The 18,700-nt window shown below is 39.6% G+C and overlaps 2 protein-coding genes and 1 non-coding gene across 4 annotated transcripts; 1 reads left to right on the top strand and 2 right to left on the bottom strand.

Moving 5' to 3' along the window:
* Positions 1-2,108: 2,108 nt before the first annotated feature.
* On the bottom strand, positions 2,109-4,880 carry LOC106601455 (uncharacterized). Its single transcript, XR_014392639.1, has 3 exons — positions 4,644-4,880; positions 4,357-4,475; positions 2,109-2,190 (listed from the first exon to the last, which is right to left on the bottom strand). It is a non-coding gene; the product is annotated as an uncharacterized LOC106601455 (transcript).
* Positions 4,881-5,066: 186 nt separating this feature from the next.
* Positions 5,067-8,828, bottom strand: LOC106601452 (dehydrogenase/reductase SDR family member 7C-B). Of its 2 annotated transcripts, XM_014193669.3 has the most exons (8): positions 8,698-8,828; positions 7,367-7,408; positions 6,885-7,041; positions 6,650-6,762; positions 6,243-6,453; positions 6,066-6,158; positions 5,755-5,901; positions 5,067-5,665 (listed from the first exon to the last, which is right to left on the bottom strand). In XM_014193669.3, exons 2-8 carry the CDS (start codon positions 7,385-7,387, stop codon positions 5,433-5,435), a joined length of 975 nt encoding a protein of 324 aa, XP_014049144.1. In that variant the 5' UTR covers positions 7,388-7,408; positions 8,698-8,828; the 3' UTR covers positions 5,067-5,432. The 2 variants fall into 2 exon arrangements, with proteins under 2 accessions (XP_014049144.1, XP_014049145.1); XM_014193670.3 differs by lacking the exon at positions 7,367-7,408 and having other exon boundaries at positions 8,698-8,820.
* Positions 8,829-9,767: 939 nt separating this feature from the next.
* LOC106601453 (splicing factor U2AF 65 kDa subunit) lies at positions 9,768-17,372 on the top strand. Its single transcript, XM_014193671.3, has 11 exons — positions 9,768-10,048; positions 10,796-10,970; positions 11,102-11,205; positions 11,374-11,525; positions 11,652-11,768; positions 11,879-12,017; positions 12,140-12,219; positions 14,823-14,945; positions 15,066-15,152; positions 15,257-15,499; positions 15,688-17,372. Exons 1-11 carry the CDS (start codon positions 10,000-10,002, stop codon positions 15,823-15,825), a joined length of 1,407 nt encoding a protein of 468 aa, XP_014049146.2. The 5' UTR covers positions 9,768-9,999; the 3' UTR covers positions 15,826-17,372.
* The last annotated feature ends 1,328 nt before the right edge of the window (positions 17,373-18,700 follow it).

Here is an 18,700-nt window from a genome sequence, read left to right as displayed (position 1 = left end):
ACAAATATAAAAGAGATTATTCACAAATAATTTAAACAAGCAAGTAATACAACAGACAACTTTATAAAGAAGAATTCTTTCTATCAATATAATGTTTCCTTTCTGATGGAAATAGTAAGCTACATTTGAAGTGACTCAAACATGGTTGCTTATTTTGGCCTCTCAATGAACGTGTACTCCTGAATAAATATTTCTCAAAGGCATGGTCAGAGAATGCAAAATAAGGTAGACTGAAAGTAGGCTGATAATCCATATATATATATATACTGTACCAGTCAAAAGTTTGGCCACACCTACTCATTCAAGGGTAACCAGCCTCAGAAATTGCAGCCCAAATAAATTGACAATGATCCAACACACCTCCAGCTTGTGTAAGGGCTATTTGACCAAGAAGGAGAGTGATGGAGTGCTGCATCAGATGACCTGGCCTCCACAATCACCCGATCTCAACCCAATTGAGATGGTTTGGGATGAGTTGGACTGCAGAGTGAAGGAAAAGCTGCCAACAAGTGCTGAGCATATGTGGGAACTCCTTCAAACTGTTGGAAATGCATTCCAGGTGAAGCTGGTTGAGAGAATGCCAAGAGTGTGCAAAGCTGTCATCAAGGCTACCTTGAAGAATCTAAAATTTAAAATATATCTTGATATATATATATACTGTACCAGTCAAAAGTTTGGCCACACCTACTCATTCAAGGGTTTTTCTTTATTTGTATTTTTACATTGTAGATTATTAGTGAAGGTATCAAAACTATGAAATAATACATATGGAATCATGTAGTAACCAAAAAAAGTCTTAAACAAATCAAGATATATTTTAGATTTTAGATTCTTCAAGGTAGCCTTGATGACAGCTTTGCACACTCTTGGCATTCTCTCAACCAGCTTCACCTGGAATGCATTTCCAACAGTTTGAAGGAGTTCCCACATATGCTCAGCACTTGTTGGCAGCTTTTCCTTCACTCTGCAGTCCAACTCATCCCAAACCATCTCAATTGGGTTGAGATCGGGTGATTGTGGAGGCCAGGTCATCTGATGCAGCACTCCATCACTCTCCTTCTTGGTCAAATAGCCCTTACACAAGCTGGAGGTGTGTTGGATCATTGTCCTGTTTAAAAACAAATGATAATCCCACTAAGCGCAAACCAGATGGGATGGCGTATCGCTGCAGAATGCTGTGGTAGCCATGCTGGCTAAGTGTGCCTTGAATTCTAAATAAATTACTGACAGTGTCACCAGAAAAGCACCCCCACACCATCACACCTCCTCCTCCATGCTTCACAGTTGGAACCACACATGCAAAGATCATCCGTACTCTGCGTCGCAAAAAGACACGGCGGTTGGAACAAAAAAAATCTCACATTTGGATTCATCAGACCAAAGGACAGATTTCCACCGGTCTAATGTCCATTGCTCGTGTTTCTAGGCCCAAGCAAGACTCTTCTTATTATTGGTGTCCTTTAGTAGTGGTTTCTTTGCAGCAATTTGACCATGAAGGCCTAATTCATGCAGTCTCCTCTGAACAGTTGATGTTGAGATGTGTCTTTTACTTGAACTCTGTGAAGCATTTATTTGGGCTGCAATTTCTGAGGCTGGTAACTAATGAACTTATCCTCTGCAGCAGAGGTAACTCTGGGTCTTCCTTTCCTGTGGCGGTCCTCATGAGAGCCAGTTTCATCATAGCGCTTGATGGTTTTTGCGACTGTACAACTTTCAAAGTTCTTGTCATTTTCCGGATTAACTGAACTTTATGTCTTAAAGTAATGGTGGACTTCCGTTTCTGTCAGCTGTCATCAAGGCTACCTTGAAGAATCTAAAATCTAAAATATATTTAGATTTGTTTAACACTTTTTTGGTTACTACATGATTCCATGTGTTATTTCATAGTTTTGATTCTCTTCACTATTATTCTACAATGTAGAAAATAGTAAAAATAAAGAAAAACCCTTGAATGAGTTGGTGTGTCCAAACTTTTGACTAGTACTGTATATACTGAATACATTATTTTTAAGTATTTTGTATTTTTACAATTACCATGCTTTCCAATCACTATTCATCGAGGATGCAGCTTATTCAGAATATAATAAGATCCTTATAACCAAGAAGTGGGGTTTCCTCAACATATTTCTTAATATACCAACAAGATATATGGGCCTTAAGGTTTTCTTCCACCAGAAAATCCATGGCAGCCTGAATAGAGGAGAGAATGGTTCAAATGTATTAACAAATAATAATAATAATAATATTGCAATTAAAAAATATGACCAAACATGCAACTATTTTATTGTTACCACAGACATCATGAGTCATGTATGGAAGCCAATTCACACCACATAAAAAAAGTCAATACTATCTAAAATGTAGAGATGGTAAATCATATATATATAAAGGTTAAATGTGTAAATAAATAAAGGTTAAATGTGTAATATATATATATATATATTACACATTTAACCTTTATTTAACTAGGCAAGTCAGTTAAAAACACATTTTTATTTACAATGACGCCTAGGGAACACTGAGTTAACTGCCTTGTTCAGGGGCAGAACAACAGATTTTTACCTTGTCAGCTCGGGGATTTGATCTAGCAAACTTTCGGTTACTGGCCCAACGCTCTAACCACTAGGCTACCTGCCGCGCCATGTTTATTTTTTTGTAGCATTGTGTGGTGATTTCCATCTGTCAACTTGAGCACAAACTGATCAACTGTAGCGTACTGAAAACAACCACAGCTGTAGGTAGCTTAGAGAAGCCTAAGCACTCAGATTCCCTCTGGGCAAGTGAAACAAAGCAATAACGTCATGTATTTATAGCCTAAGCTACGTATTTACAACCTAAATTATATATTAAATATAGGCCCATTTATTTGTGTTAAGAGAAAATATGAATGTGATCAAATTTGATTTATATTTGAACTTTGTGCGGCTAAGCTACCTTTTCAATCCAAAATGATTGACTGCAATTAATCAATCAACACAATAGCGATGGTTTGTTGTGTGATTAACTTTTCAATTACAGATGCAAAGTCCTACATGATGCAACCCTGCATAAAGCAAGCTCAGCACTGTTAGCTCTATTGACCACTCACAGTTGTTGTCTCTGAGTCTGTGTAAAGGACCAGGAGTCCTCCCTAGGGCGAGGACTTAATATCTCAACATTTTATAGGACACATCACTGCACGCTATACTCCTTTGTAAACTGGCCATCTCTGTATACCCGGCGCAAGACCCAATGGATGATGCTTATTTATAAAACCCTCTTATGCCTCACTCCCCCCTATCAGAGATACCTACTGCAACCATCATCCTCCACATACAGCACCTGTTCTGCCAGTCACATTCTGTTAAAGGTCCCCAAAGCACACACATCCCTGGGTCACTCCGCTTTTCAGTTCGCTGCAACTAGCGACTGGAACGAGCTGCAACAAACACTCAAACTGGACAGTTTTATCTCCATCTCTACATTCAAAGACTCAATCATGGACACTTACTGACACTTCGCGTGATGTATTGTTGTCTCTACCTTTTTGCCCTTCGTGCTGTTGTCTGTACCTAACAATGTTTGTACCATGTTTGTGCTGCTACCATGTTGTGCTGCTGCCATGTTGTGTTGTTGTCATGTTGTGCTGCTACCATGTATTGTCATGTTCCTGCCATTTTATGTTGTTGTCTTATGTCTCTCTTTATGTAGTGTTGTGGTGTCTCTTTTGTCGTCATATGTGTTTTGTCCTACATTTAAACAAGTTGGGCCCCATCCCCACAGGAGGCCTTTTGCCTCTTGGTAGGCCGTTATTGTAAATAACAATTAGTTATTAATTGACTTGCCTAGTTAAATTAAGGTTAGAAAAAAACGTATCTCAACATTTGTAGATACTACCTAGAAATGTTTAGATAGTATAATAATTTTCTAAGGTCAAATGCAGACGTTTTTTAAATTCTCAATATCAAATCATTGCTGGGTAACAATTAAGTACCTTACAGTGATTGTTTTCAAAATTGTTTTCAAATAGCAAAGAGCAATTTCTCAAGCAATAATTTTGCTAGGACAGTCTGGGAGTGGTCTGAGTAGGGAGGGAAAAACTGAGTAGTTTGGAACAATATTTAATTGGACTACTAACTAATTTACTGCCTGTTGATGTCACCAGGCAGGCCAAAACTCCATCCCACCAAAACAGAATGACATTTCAAACTGTTCTTACACTAAAAGGGCATTATCATAATTTTCACAATTTCACAGTATTATTCAAACCTGTGTGGAAATATATATAAAACACAGTAAAACACGTTTTTGACTTCGCTGGGCCTTTACATTTTTTTGGGGTGGCGGAAATGGGATTCCATAGTCATGACAGTTTACCTTTGACAGAAGAGCTGCAACACCTTTACCCCTGAAAGACTCGGGTACATAAGTTGACAGTAGATCTACCTCCTTCTTGCTCGTAAATTTGTAGCGCAGCACCGCGCTATCCTGATGTCCTGTGCCAAGAGAGTAAAATGTTATTTATACGTGTAACATATTATATTCCCCGCAGTCATGCGTTCCTAACTAGGAACGTTCCCAAGTGGGCCATGCATGAACTCCGGCCTCGAGTTACTATAACCCCTTGGTTGTAAATGGCAATCCCTGCTCTGTTTCACGCTCACCTTCGCCGTCCATGGTGATAGAAAAGCAGAGGTTGTGTCGGTCATGTTTTACTCTCAAGTCGCTGTTAGGACTCAATACACTAAAGGCAGACATATGAGTATTCAAGACCTTTACAGAATGAGGTGTGCTGTTCAATGCATAGACGCGAAAAAGCAATTTTCGTAAAGCCATGTCGATATTCTTGCTCGAGTCAGTTCTCGCTCGTGGCTGTGCGCCGTCTTTCCCAATGCAATTCCATTGATGCCCACTAGCCGGCGTAAAATAGTTCTTCATGACTATAATGAGTTGAGATTGTAATTAAATTACCATCCACCTCTGTCACAAAATACAATTATGAGTCTTCAATTCCATCTGTAGGCTACAAAGTGGTCTCTTTACCAATGTTACATATATTATGAAAGGTAAAGACAAGGAGACAGAGGTCAAAACAAGGTTTATTTCTAGGCTCAGTATGCCTAATATACGGTTCCCAATAACACAAATAACAGTTTCCCTAATTTCTGCTATATGACAGTTCTACTGAAGCAAGTTGTGTACCTTATGAGATACCCAAGTTATTTTATTTTCCAAGTAAACATTTTTCTAACATCTTTTTCAGTCACCTGTGTCCATTCAGCATTGAAAACATTCTAACATTTCAATAATCGTTTTGTCTTCTTCTCTTTTCATTCCGTTCTCAGCTGGTCCTCCATATTTGACAGTAATAAGTGCTGGCCAAACACGTCATCTTATCCCCAGTTCTATGTGGTGTGTATCCAGAATCCAGTGCCAATCCAATGCTATGTTGACTACAGCTCCTCTGAGTCTGCTAAAGCTGCAATATTATTCACTCCTGCAGCATTATTCACTCCTGCAGCCATCACAGCGAAAAATACATTTGGGAAAAGGGATCTGGCATAGATGGCCATCTTGGGGAGGGAGTGAGCCATGACCACCTCTCTCTTCTTGCTGTTCAGAATCTTCAGGATCTCATTGGCAGCCTCTACTGGTGTGATGCCCATAACCTTCTGTTTGGAGAAGACTGGGAGGGGGGGCAGGATAAGGTTGGTTAGAGTAGTCAGACCAACACAACACACAGTTTTAAGATCATCAACTGAGACAGCAGCTTACTTGACCAGATGGACTTCTTGGTCTTTTCCCCAGGTGGAGGAGAGATGATGAAGGTGTGGTTGACAGTGCTGACAGAGATGCCATACTCCTGGACCTCAGCCCGCAGACAGTCAAAGAAGGCTTGGACCGCATGCTTAGAGGCAGCATCTGAAACCCAGCAGAAGCCAAATTCAGACCCTGATCTCCCGCTCATACTATTGTTTCATTATTGAGGGAACTCATACTGTACATCTGAATACCTGTTAATTCAAACTTCATCAAACTACATTCAGAAGTAGGCCTACTGTCGGTATGAAAATGACTGAACTCACAAGTGGCACGGAAAGGCATAGCCAGCTTGCCCTGGATGCTGTTGACCAGAATCACATGGCCAGTCCTCCTCGACATCATGGATGGCAGAAAACCTGCGGAAGGGACCAATGTAACACAACTCACAAACTCAAATTCCTTTTAACTGAGTTCAATTATGCTCTGTTGTGATATAGTACCCTTAGCCAATGTGATAGGGCCAAAGTAGTTATTGTCCATAACTAGCTTGTCCATCTTCAGTGATGTGCTCTGTACTGGGGCCTTGACTTTAAGGCTGCTGTTGAGAATGAGCACATCCACACAGCCATAACACTCCAGCGTCTCTGCGATCACATCTGGCATGCTGTTCATGTCACCGAAATCCACCAGCACAAGCTTAGGAGGGAAGGTCTAGGAAAGGGAAAGAGGATTTCACAATGATGCAGGACCAAATTCTCGTAATATATGGTTATTAATCTTTAAGATATTCATGATCCCTTTACAATTTATGCATATTGATATAAATGCTAATAAAACTAAACTTTGTATCAGGCATATAAATACCATATAATTGCTCTGTTGGGTTTAAGAGTTATGACATACTTACTAATTTAGGGTCTGCAGCGCTAGTCAGGTTATCAGCAAAACCTTCAAGTTTTTCCCAAGTTTTTCCGCAAAGGATGACTCTAGCTCCTCCCTCGTGAAACATCTTTGCACATTCTGCAAAGGTTTGGATTAATACATTTACAGACAGAATACTGTTTTAGTAACAATGGAATAACAGTTTTCTACGTGCACTTCATATCTGAGCTTTTTTCCCCAAATCAAAACAAAGGATTTACCATTTCCCAGTCCTGTTAAGGCATCTGTTATCACGACCACCTTGTTGCGTACCGTTGCTGTGGACAAGAATTTGAGCACCAGACTGTGCAGGAAAATAACCGCTGCTGTTACCACCACCACAACAGGCACCAGCAGAATAGCAGCTGGGTCCATACTCTGGAAAAGACCAATGGGAATATCATTTTCAGTAGCATATAGTGCCATGTTTTAGTGTTCAGTGAGAAAACTTGATAATTTTGAATTAAAAATACAGGCAGTAAATGTATTGTTCGGAAGTATGCAGTGCATTCTTATAGAAATACACGTTGGTCTACAGGCCATTATATGATGTGATGAAAGCATGTTCAAGATGAATCAATAATCAATGGATTGACTAATGGATGAGGAGTGATTACATAGAATAAGAATTCAATTCAAATTCTATGGGTGATTACATAATCAAAGTGAAAATATTGAACATTCTCAAAAATGTATTTCATACCAACAGATATTCCAGGTCCATGATTTTGGTATCCAAAAGACCCTGTTAAAGACAACCGTTAAAGGTCCAATGCAGATGTTTCGATTTCAATATCAAATCATTTCTGGGCAACAATTAGTACCTTACTGTCATTGTTTTCAATTAAAATGGTCAAAAAGAAGAAAAAAATGCTTTTTAGAAAAGAGCAATTTCTCAAATAAGAATTTAGCTAGGACTGTCTGGGAGTGGTCAGAGTTGGAGGGGAAAACTGAAAACTAGCTGTTATTGGCTGAGAGTGTTGGAGCTCTCTTTCTTATTGGTCTATTAGCTAATTTACCAACTGGTGATGTCACCAGGCAGGCCACAACTCCATCCCACCAAAACAGGCTGATATTTCAGGTGATCTTTTCAAACAGCTCTTACACTAAAAGGGCGTTATCATCATGTTCACAATTTCACAGTATTATTCAAACCTCATAGTGTGGAAATATATATAAAACACAGAGAAATCACATTTTTGAATGCACTGGGCCTTTAAGCCTTTAGTTACTCTTATAACTCTGAAATGGAAACAGAAGAGACAGATATTGACCATGTACTGTAGTGACAGAGCAAGTAAAAAGATAAGAGCTTATGATCACTCTAATAAATGCTGTCTGGTTGTTTCATCAGAAGGAGCTAAACATACTCCTTGATACATGACCTCAAATTATCACAAAGGGCAAAGTGAAACCCATCTTCAGTTAGGACAGCGTCAATGTGAAGCATACCGAATATGTCAGACAGTCAAGGTGACTCAACATTTCATAGTTCATTCATACAGTATAAGATACAGTCACTTTACAGTAACTTTCTCTCCTCAGATTACTACATCTTTGCAATAACCACATACGACAATCCCAGTTTGTCCCATTACAGTTTAAGTGTGATTGGTCCACAGTTTTTGTTCTACTGGGTGTTGTAATAGCGCTTAAGCCACAGTTTACCATGTACTGTACAGTGTGTGTCTGTCCAAAGGGAGGCTCCAAATATACCCTGACCTAGAAATACTATAGCAACGTTATTTTCAAAAGCTGTACGGTAACATCAGCACAACTGCAAGATAAACTTAATAGATCCAAGAATAACATGAATGTAACAAATGCAATAAAGACACAATGTGAAAAAAACTAAAGACCTTAATCATAGATGTTATCCTGCCATCCTTACACAACTACAATGAAATCAGAACAAGTTTCCCTGTGTCTCAACACAAAACGTGCAAATACTGTCCTGGCCGGGTGTCATTGGCTGACTGTCTCCATTTCACACCTATAGTATGGTTTGATATCATTCACACAACTGCCACTTACGGTTTGGGTTGGCTAGACCTCTGGTGGAAAAATGTCTGCTAGTATTCCTGGTTAGGTCTTCTCATTTGGGGCAATGTTCCCAGCCCCAGCCCATTCAGAGTGTAGCTCTAACCAGCAGTCCCCATCCCCCCAGCAATACTTTGGGATTTGAGCTCTTTTAATAGCGCACAGCTGAGTCAGTCATTTTCCATGCATGTTGTATACATGTTATGTTTAGCATGGCAAGGCAGCTCACACCTCCAGGAGGCAGAGGTCGTGGGGGAGATGGTGTCCCATTGCTAAGGCCCTGCTCTATTTACCTCTGTTTTCATTTAGTGCACCACAAAGCAAGGATATGGCATAGAAAACAAACTGAATCACACACACTCACACAGACGTACCAGTGAGCATGCATAGCCTACACACACAGACAGAAAGACAGACACATACACACAAAGGGCCGGCTTACCGAACGGGTACGCAGGGCACGTGCCATGGGGCCCCGACCTCCAGGGGACTCCAACCCTCCCCTCCCCCAAACGAAAAGTTAATATTATTTTTTTATTTTGGGGCGTTGAGAGCAGCCTGGAGGTCGGACCCTCCAGATGGCATATTATGAACACATCAGTTGAGGGCCCTCCAGATAGCAAATGAACATGTCATTAGCCATGGCAAAATATATAGAATAGGTTAAAAAAAAATGCTTTAAAACTGCAAGATTTTCTCTAAGTCTCATTGCACATCGGCCCCAGATGTGCAGTCCAGCCCTGCACACACACACACACACACACACACAGTTTTATCAGCTTCACAGCTTCTTTGAGCTGTTTTATTCCATGCCAAATGTTGACCCAATGTCTCCATCTCCAACATGTATCAAATAAACCTTATAAGTGTTGTAGAGAAAACATGTTGCTATCTTCTCATCTTTTTACTAATTAATCCTCACGTGGCATTCAGTTTCTCATATTGATTACGATTACAGGATTGACTAAAACTCTACAAAGTGCGATTGCTCTACGTACAAAGTGTGATTGCTCTTGAACGTTCCCCTTGCGCGTCGTTTCTATGATATTCCCTGATCTGCACACTCTTGGAATGTTTGGTTACTCTCTCATCTGGGTTGCTGCTGTGTAGCTATGTTCTATCACTCTGTGGAATGGGTAGCGCAAGCAGTTTGCCTGGTCGACTGGAAAAATCCATGGAGCCGTCTACTACAGTACTGTCCAATTACAGCTAGCTGGACTCTGGACAGCCAAGTCTGATCCGTCAAGGCAGTCAGGCAGATACAGAATATCATCGGTTTAAAATATTGCATTAATCATGGCTGATTTTGAGGAATTCGAAAAACAGCTGAGCGAGAACCGACAGGGTGATTTCCCATTTTATTTCAGCCTTCGATTTTGGATGTGTTGCAATGGTTCTAGCGATCTAGAAGCTTTTAGATAGCTAACTAACATTAGCTAGCTAACTAGCATGCATTGTTGTGGTTTTGTGGCTAGTTGTCAAGTTAACTAGATAGCTTTGCTAGAAGAGCTAGTCCTGCTATATTCAGATGTAGCTTATTTGACTAGCTAGCTAATTTAACCATTGGCCACTTAATTTATTGATTAGCAAACATGGCATGGCTATAGTTCGAGTGAATTAGCTTATCTAACGTTACCTAGCTAAATTGATAGTTAGTTAACTAGCTAACTATAGCTGCACCAGATATCTAGATGCACTCACTGATCCATTGCACTAGCCAGTTAGAGTTAGCTAGCTAGTTACCAAGATAATCAAGCTAGCTATCCCAGACTGACTGATCAATTTCGTTTGCTTGGTCAGCTTGCTGGTAGGTTAGCTATATCTTGGTCCATAATAAGCATACCACTGGAATGTTATGAACTAATTTCTGTGAAATCTATTCACATAGCTGGAAGCAGCTTCTGTGTATTTTACCCCGATCAAGTTAAGTTTATTCAAGAGTTCATACTAGCTTATTACAACCTCTCTCTGCATGTTAGCTATGTCAGGTGTATTATAGTGACCCATTGTGCTTAATGATGCTGAAACATGATTGTATATAGCTACCAAAAGCTTGGCTTATGTTCCATCCTTTCTCTTCCCACCTACATAGAGAGAGAGAAGGAGAGACGCAAGAAGAGGAGCGGCAGTGGGTCTCAGAGCCGCAGTGAGAAACATCGCAGCTGGAGCAAAGACCGGGGAAACCGGAGCCGAGAGAAGCGAAGCCGCAGTAGAGACAGGAAGAGCCGGGAGCAGAGGAGCACCTCGCGGGATCACAAGAAGCACAGGTGAGTATTTAGCCCCTGGTACAGTACCGAGCCACTCACTGACAGAAAGCAGCATGTCAGGTATACTAAGGTATTGCCTTTTCAGTGTTACCTTTGCCAACAATGAGCCAACATGTATTCTGTTTACTCAGCTATTCTCCACGAAGAACAAGGAGGAAAAGGACCTGCAGATACTGGGATGTGCCTCCCCCTGGCTTTGAACACATCACACCATTGCAGTACAAAGCTTTGCAAGGTATCTGTCAGCTTCTCTTTGCCTGTTAAGTGGCTAATATCCCACTGTAATGTTCCCCTGTTTTATTTATTTCCTGTTAAGTTCATACATATAAGAATGAATTGTCAATAACAGTGCCAGTTACCAAGGTTGTGTGAAGTTTCTCTTACTCTCCACTTTTCCCTTCAGCGGCTGGGCAGATACCCACAATAGCCCTGCTGGCATCATCTGCCACGAGTGGGTTGGCAGTAACACCCACCCAAGTGCCCATAGTTGGCAGTCAGATGACTAGGCAGGCTCGACGTCTCTATGTTGGCAATATTCCCTTTGGTGTGACAGAGGTAAACTTCCCAGTGGACATACATTGTCTTGCACATTGAAGTGACAACATCATATTTCAAGGTATTTTTGCAGTTACTGTATAGGTTTCAGCTGTTCTTTTTTCCTTTATTTATTTCTGTTTTTAGGAGTCCATGGCAGAGTTCTTCAATGCCCAAATGAGGCTTGCAGGCCTATCGCAAGCCCCTAGCATCCCTGTGCTTGCTGTGCAGATAAATCAGGATAAAAACTTTGCATTCCTAGAGGTAGGTTGCCTTGTGTCCTCTCTCTTCTGTATATGTTGGTGTGTAACATTAGTTGCCTTGCATAACTTACTTAAACTGTCTAACTCCCTGTTTGGCATCTTCCTCTCCAGTTTCGGTCTGTCGATGAGACCACACAGGCCATGGCTTTCGATGGAATCATTTTCCAAGGTCAGTCGTTGAAGATAAGACGACCACATGACTACCGGCCTCTACCTGGCATTTCAGAGCAACCTGCTTTTCATGTCCCAGGTTTGTACAGTGGCAACACGCTTTCTTAGTTATGTAGTTCACATTCATAGCACCAGTAGATATCAGCTACAGTACAGGTATATTGCAGTTGAATGTGTTTATTGTTGTTTTTGTCTCTGTAGGCGTCGTGTCCACAGTGGTACCAGACTCCCCACATAAACTGTTTATTGGAGGCCTACCCAACTATCTCAATGATGATCAGGTACTTCACTCAAACAGTCATTTCACATTGACAACACAAGCATACCTTACCCTTCTCATTTGTATTACTTTGTTGAACTGGTCACTGAAGTGACAGACTTACAGTGTTCTGGTTGGGTGGGGGAGAAGTGACCTTTGTCCTTTACACTTACAACCATGTTGAGACCACAGGAAGTTGGTGGCACCGTAATTGGGGAGATCAGGCTTGTGGTAATGACTGGAGCGGAATCAGTGGAATGGTATCCAGATGTTTGATGCCATTCCATTTGCTCCTTTCCGGCCATTATTATGAGCCGTCCTCCCCTCAGCAGCCTCCACTGGTTGAGATACTGTGAGCTAAATAGAGCTTATAGGCACACGTGAATAAAACACACTAGGGAGTAACAATGGGAATAACATTTGGCCTAAAGTAGACCGTATGAATTTAACTGTAGCTGACGCTCTTTCCCTGGCCCTGAGTGCATGGCAGGCGTCTAGTAGTGTAGAGCTGCTTATAAGAACTAACACATTCAGCACTGACATCATTTGCTTCAGTCACACCCTGCAGGTGTAAGAGTGCACCCTACCCAAAGGAGAAGTTGCTGTTTGAAAAACATTGAATAATTGACCTTCAATTGAATTACAATTTTCTTAAAATTCATATTTTTTCAGGTTCTGTTTTCATTGTGTCTACAATTTGGCCAGTGTTGTATGGAAATCAAAATATGAATGTAGTATTTATGTCTGATATTTGTGAAGATGCCAGTAACTCCTCCTTTTATGCAGTTTGTTGTTACACTTCTGTTAGCAATCATGAGATTACATTTCATTAGCATTATTCATTAGCATTAGTTAATGTGAACACATTATTTTTCACTCCATGAATCGCTCTAATGTGTTTGAATAAAAACTCAGCTAGTGATTTCATGACTGAACTAAATTGTGAATGAATATTTACATATATTATTTATGCATAATCATCAACCCAGTTTCAATCTCGTTCACTTGATTTCAGAGATAACAATAGCATCTCTATCAGATAAGTAGTTTATAGTCACTAATGGTCCCATGAAAACATACTTTTGAATGGGATAAATGCGTGACCACCTGCTAGCAGGAGCTATAAGTATATGAATGGGGTGGGTTAATAGGCTTGATTATCAGTACTCCAATGAGTGAAAATTGTAACTGTTCAGCTGTATGCTAATTTCTCATTTTAACCATGCTTATTTGACAAAGGTAAGCAAAGTCCAGTTCATAAGATGCAGCGAGGTAACATGTCCTAGATATCACAAAAGGCTTGAGTAAAATTCCTGGTTAAGTCAAATGATTGCCAACAACCGTATTCCATGATTCCTCACACCAAACATATTAAGCCCTGACTGCTACATCTTCACTCCAAGTTCCAGAGAGATTGGGAAACGGCAGAGTTCTGCAATGTTGTTGTGCACTAAATGAATTGGATTCTAACTTTCCATTCCTCCTGATTTCTTTCTAAACAGTACCCTGATTGTACCCTGGTGTTTATTTTCTTATTCTTTTTTACTCTTGCAGTCACTGCTACTGCTTTGATACTCACAGCTCTTTCATTTTTGTTCCCCCACTTTGTCCCCAGCTAGGGGCCTGTAAGATCGTTAAGTCTGCGCTCATAATTTGTTCAGTAGTACTGATCTACTGCTGCCATGCCAACATGTAACACAAGGCAAGTAAGACATTCCGTTCCTCCCACGGATACACTCCTAGCCAGCAGGTTCCCTTCCTGGCTACTCTTTCTCTCTCTCCCATCACTCTTTTGAAACGCGTTAAGGACTAAATTAGTTAGGGGTGGGATAAAATAAACAGATACCCGATAAATGTTAGGTTTTGGGGTGGTTCTCAGCCTTAAAAATAAAGTTAAGACTGTGTTAACATGATGTACTGTCATGAAACAAGTGCATTTTGTAGATGAAGTGATAGCCAATCAGTTTACTTTGATGATGGGTTCATCATTTTCATAGCTCAGGTGAAGTAGTAAACAAATACAAGTATTGGATTTTATAGTCAGTGCCCAATTTTCAGCACAACGTGTGTTATTACTGTTTAATAACTTTATATTATTGTTAAGTAAATGAATGTCTGGTAAAATATGAATAAAATGAAATACATTACACAAAGTTTGTTAATCCAGTTCTGTCTATCTGTACCTGTTAATGTTTTGTCATACAGAAAATCAGTCATTCAGGGCTCTTTCAAAAATCTCATATATAGTTTCCCTGGATTATTGTGGATTTAGTATATGTCATACTTAAATAGAGTTCGTCTGTAAAACATGAGCCGTTGTATGCATATACAAATTATTAACAAATTATTAACAAACAATTGATTTGCTTCGTAATTAAGCAATCTTAATCTCATCACACTGAAACTGATAAACGTTCTACAATTAGAATTTTTTTTTTTAATACAAGATACAAATATTTAGTTTTCTTTGACCATGTCATTTATTGCACTTCTCCAGGCCATTCACCTTGGTATGATTTCTCTCCTCATGACTATGAAATGGAGGCTTAGAATTCATTCAGTAGAATATGTGGTGGATTCATATTACCCTGCTTATGCCTCTGCTTGTCTTCATCTCTTATGCAGGTGAAGGAGCTCTTGACATCATTCGGACCACTCAAAGCTTTCAACCTAGTCAAGGACAGTGCCACGTCACTATCCAAAGGTTATGCCTTTTGTGAATATGTTGACATCAGTGCTACTGATCAGGTACGGATGAGCAAATACTATGCTTTCTCATGGTTATGGTTTATCATTTTTTGGTGTCAAATCAATCTTGTTTTTAAGGTTCTATTCCATATTTTAAAAGTTTCTGTGTATGTTTGTCAGGCGGTGGCTGGGCTCAATGGCATGCAACTGGGTGACAAAAAGCTCATCGTCCAGAGAGCAAGTGTGGGGGCCAAAAACGCCAATCCGGTGAGCGCAGTTCCCTTGTGCATTTTGAATTGCAAGAAACAAATGTGAGTACCAGCAGTCTAAATGTGTCGTCTGTCTGACCTGTTTTCCTTCCTCCCACCTAGACTGCCATCATCGAGACCCCGGTGACACTGCAGGTGCCTGGGCTGCAGGGACTTCAGAACTCTGGGCTGCCCACGGAGGTGCTGTGCCTGCTCAACATGGTGATGCCTGAGGAGCTGGTGGATGACGAGGACTACGAGGAGATCCTGGAGGACATCAGTGAGGAGTGCTGCAAGTACGGCAGCGTGCGCTCCATCGAGATTCCCCGGCCTGTCGATGGAGTGGAGGTCCCTGGCTGTGGCAAGGTAAAAGGCTAAACTGAGGTTATTCAATACAGAATGAGACTCTGCTCTTCACAGTTGTTAAACATAAGTAATTGGTCTGAACAAAATAACAAACTGTAATACACCACATGAAGTATGAATTGTTGTTGAAGTAACGTATGTATTTGCTATTTGGATCCTGATGAGGTTGATGGTTCTTTTTGTTTCAGATCTTTGTGGAGTACGTTTCTGCTGTAGACTGTCAGAAAGCCATGCAGGCCCTCACTGGCCGCAAGTTTGCCAACAGAGTGGTGGTCACCAAATACTATGATCCAGACATGTATCACAGACAGGAGTTCTCAGGGTAGAGGGGAAACAGGAGGCAATACATGGAATTATCTGGGACCTCCTCTCTCCTGCTTCCTCAAACCTGGTTTCAGCTCTTCAGTATCGTGTGTTCTCTTTCCAGTATTCACAGCTAGTACGTTGTAACCCTATCCTCATTTACTACAGTAGTACAGATTTTTGGGAAAAAAATACTAGATTTTTACATGCGTCTTTTAGATACTCTAACTGATATATTACACCAACAAAAAAGATGTGTGCAGTGAATGAATTTAGTCTGAAATGTATACAAATAAATAAAACCATGCTATTTGTGTAGAATTCCCTTTGCAGAAGTAGTATGAATGTCATGTGTACTTAGATCTAAAACCAGACTACTGTAACATAGCCAGTGTTGCTGTCTTTCTTAACTCTGGAGTCAATGAGATGATACAAAAGTGAAATGATTAGATTTCTATTCTGAGCACAAGCTGTTTTCTTATTTTGTCTCTTAACTTAAAGAATTGTTAAGTCGAGATGTACCTATATTTGATAGCTATCATACTTTCACTGTGTGATTCTGAGAAGTAACTAACAGTGAAGTCTTATTGTATACCCCCAGAGTCAGATGGACTTGTGAATACCATGTTTATGTCTCTGCATCCAGTATGAAGGAAGTTAGAGGTAGTTTCACGGGCCAAGTACCATAGACTTCCAGTCATTGCGCTAACGCTAGTTAGCAACTTCCTTCAAACTGCACGTAGAGACATAAAAATGGTTTCCACAGGTTCATCTCACTAGGGAAGTAGAAAACATTCCCAAAATCCTGAAGTTTTTAAAACTCAAACACCTAAAACTTGTGTTAGAAAAACACTCTCAACACTAATAATGACAAATGGTGAACAAAACAATTGTTTCAACAAAGTCATGATTTGGGCATTTTCACTGTTGTTTAAACTCATAACCTTGAAATGTGCAGATTGTTTTGTGTTCGTGCTCTGGATTAAGAATTTGTGTCATTTAGATTGTAGCAAAAAATTACAAGGTTACAAAAATACCATACTGGCAATAGAAATGGACATTATGCATAGTTTTTTGAATAAGAAATATTTGGTTATCCTACAGGAAAATACGAGATTTTAGAAGATGTGCTTTTAATTTATGTAAATAATGTATGTAGCTAATGTATATCCTGTGTTTTTGTTATCTGATGCTTTCGCAATTGTATGGAAGAAAATTGGTTTATTTATTTTTACCCAAAGGTTTTTTAAGCTTCATGAAAATTGCAGACGTGAGTTGATCCAACATTGTGTCGTATGACAGTAATTCATACCATTCATCATTACAGTGAGACGACCTTTGAGTGTTTTATTATGTACTGTATATCACATACGATTACAACAAAAACAGTATGCTTCATTATGGGTACATTGGAAATCAGCTTTCAACTAAATAAATGCAGTTCATTGATTCAAAATAATTATAAATACTGTTTTTGTAAATGTGGTTTTGAATGTGCCAAAACAGAAAGCATTTTTATGTACACATCTAACCTGCCACTGCCATGCCTTGAATAAATGCCTGCATCCTCTGTCAGTCTATAATATCATTATTGTTGCTTTGAAATAAGGCTGATGTCAATTTCAGGACAGGGGCATCTTGTGAGATCAGATCAGGTGAGGAAATGTGAATATACTGTGAACTCACACCAGACTGATTACCAGTTCAGCTATTGGTCAGTAGAAGGCAGCAAAGTTGAGCTTTATCAGGCTGGTCTCATAGACTAGACATAACATAGTAAACGAAAATCCAGGACACTCAAATTAGTATAATATGTTAATAAGACATAAGAAAAAAGGTTACTTCAGGCAAAAACGAAAGGAGGGTATATATAACACAAATGTGTATCAAGCCAAAGGTTGCATGTTTGAATCTCATCACGGACAAGCATTTGAGCTAATTTGTAACTTTGCAACAACTTTCTTCTTTTGAGCTACTTTGCAACTACTTAGCATGTTAACAAACCCTTTCCCTAACCCTGACCTTAATCATTTAACCTAACTCTTAACCCTAATCTTAACCAGGGATGGGAAAAATTTACAAAATACAATTACAAAATATGATTACACAAAATACCATAAATATTGTATCAAATTAAACCACACGATACTTCTATTTTGAAATGTATTTAATTAAAATACATGTATTTTGTATTTTAAAATACAGAAATATATTTGCAATTAGCTAGCCCAGAATAGCAATAACATTAAAGAAACTTCTTACATGCTATAACTGTGAAATGTTGTTGTTTATCTTCCTTGGTTGAATGCCATTACTGTAAGTCACTCTGGGTAAGAGTGTCTGCTAAATGACCAAAATGTATATGTGAAAATGAACATATCAAAATGAACTGCAAAGCACACTGGGTATTATTACCTTGTAATAATAAGGTACCTTGTTTCGGGGTGGAGCTCATTGGAATAATACTTAGCATGCTTTGCAATTGTCCATTTTTACATATACATTTATATTTAGCTCATTTAGCAGACGCTCTTATCACACCATAGTGCCATGAGACGTATGATACCAATGCAGGGTGAAAGGGGGCAACAAAATTGTGAACCGCTACAAAAAAATATATTGAAAAGTATTTTGTAAATACAATTTATAGCTCTCGAAAGTATCTTATTACAAAATACATTGGAGTGTAGTTCAACCCAGTGTAATACAAATGACAAAATACTCAGAAGTAATTAAAGTACATATTTCAAATACTTGTAACAGAGCTACTGCCCATCTGTGACCTTAACCCTAACCTTAACCATAACCTCTAACCCTAACCCCTAGCCTCGCTAACATTAGCCACTTAGCTAACGTTAGCCACAACAAATTGGAATTCGTAACATATAGTACGGATTA

Source organism: Salmo salar, chromosome 06 (genome assembly GCF_965601325.2).
Source record: "Salmo salar chromosome 06, fSalSal1, whole genome shotgun sequence".
NCBI lineage: Eukaryota > Metazoa > Chordata > Actinopteri > Salmoniformes > Salmonidae > Salmo > Salmo salar.
The sequence above is the reverse complement of the archived record's forward strand: the minus strand, read 5'-3'. Positions and strand labels throughout refer to the sequence as shown.

Excerpts from the sequence above, each read along its gene's own strand:
- LOC106601452 (XM_014193669.3), bottom strand. The coding sequence starts at position 7,387 with ATGGACCTGGAATATCTGTTG. Across the intron at positions 6,763-6,884 it reads CTTAACAGGACTGGGAAATG|AATGTGCAAAGATGTTTCAC; the intron begins GTAAATCCTTTG and ends AAACCTTTGCAG. Across the intron at positions 5,902-6,065 it reads TATGCCTTTCCGTGCCACTT|ATGCTGCCTCTAAGCATGCG; the intron begins GTGAGTTCAGTC and ends GCTGGGTTTCAG.
- LOC106601453 (XM_014193671.3), top strand. The coding sequence starts at position 10,000 with ATGGCTGATTTTGAGGAATTCGAAAAACAGCTGAGCGAGAACCGACAG. Across the intron at positions 11,206-11,373 it reads GCAGTACAAAGCTTTGCAAG|CGGCTGGGCAGATACCCACA; the intron begins GTATCTGTCAGC and ends TTTTCCCTTCAG. Across the intron at positions 11,769-11,878 it reads AAAACTTTGCATTCCTAGAG|TTTCGGTCTGTCGATGAGAC; the intron begins GTAGGTTGCCTT and ends CTTCCTCTCCAG.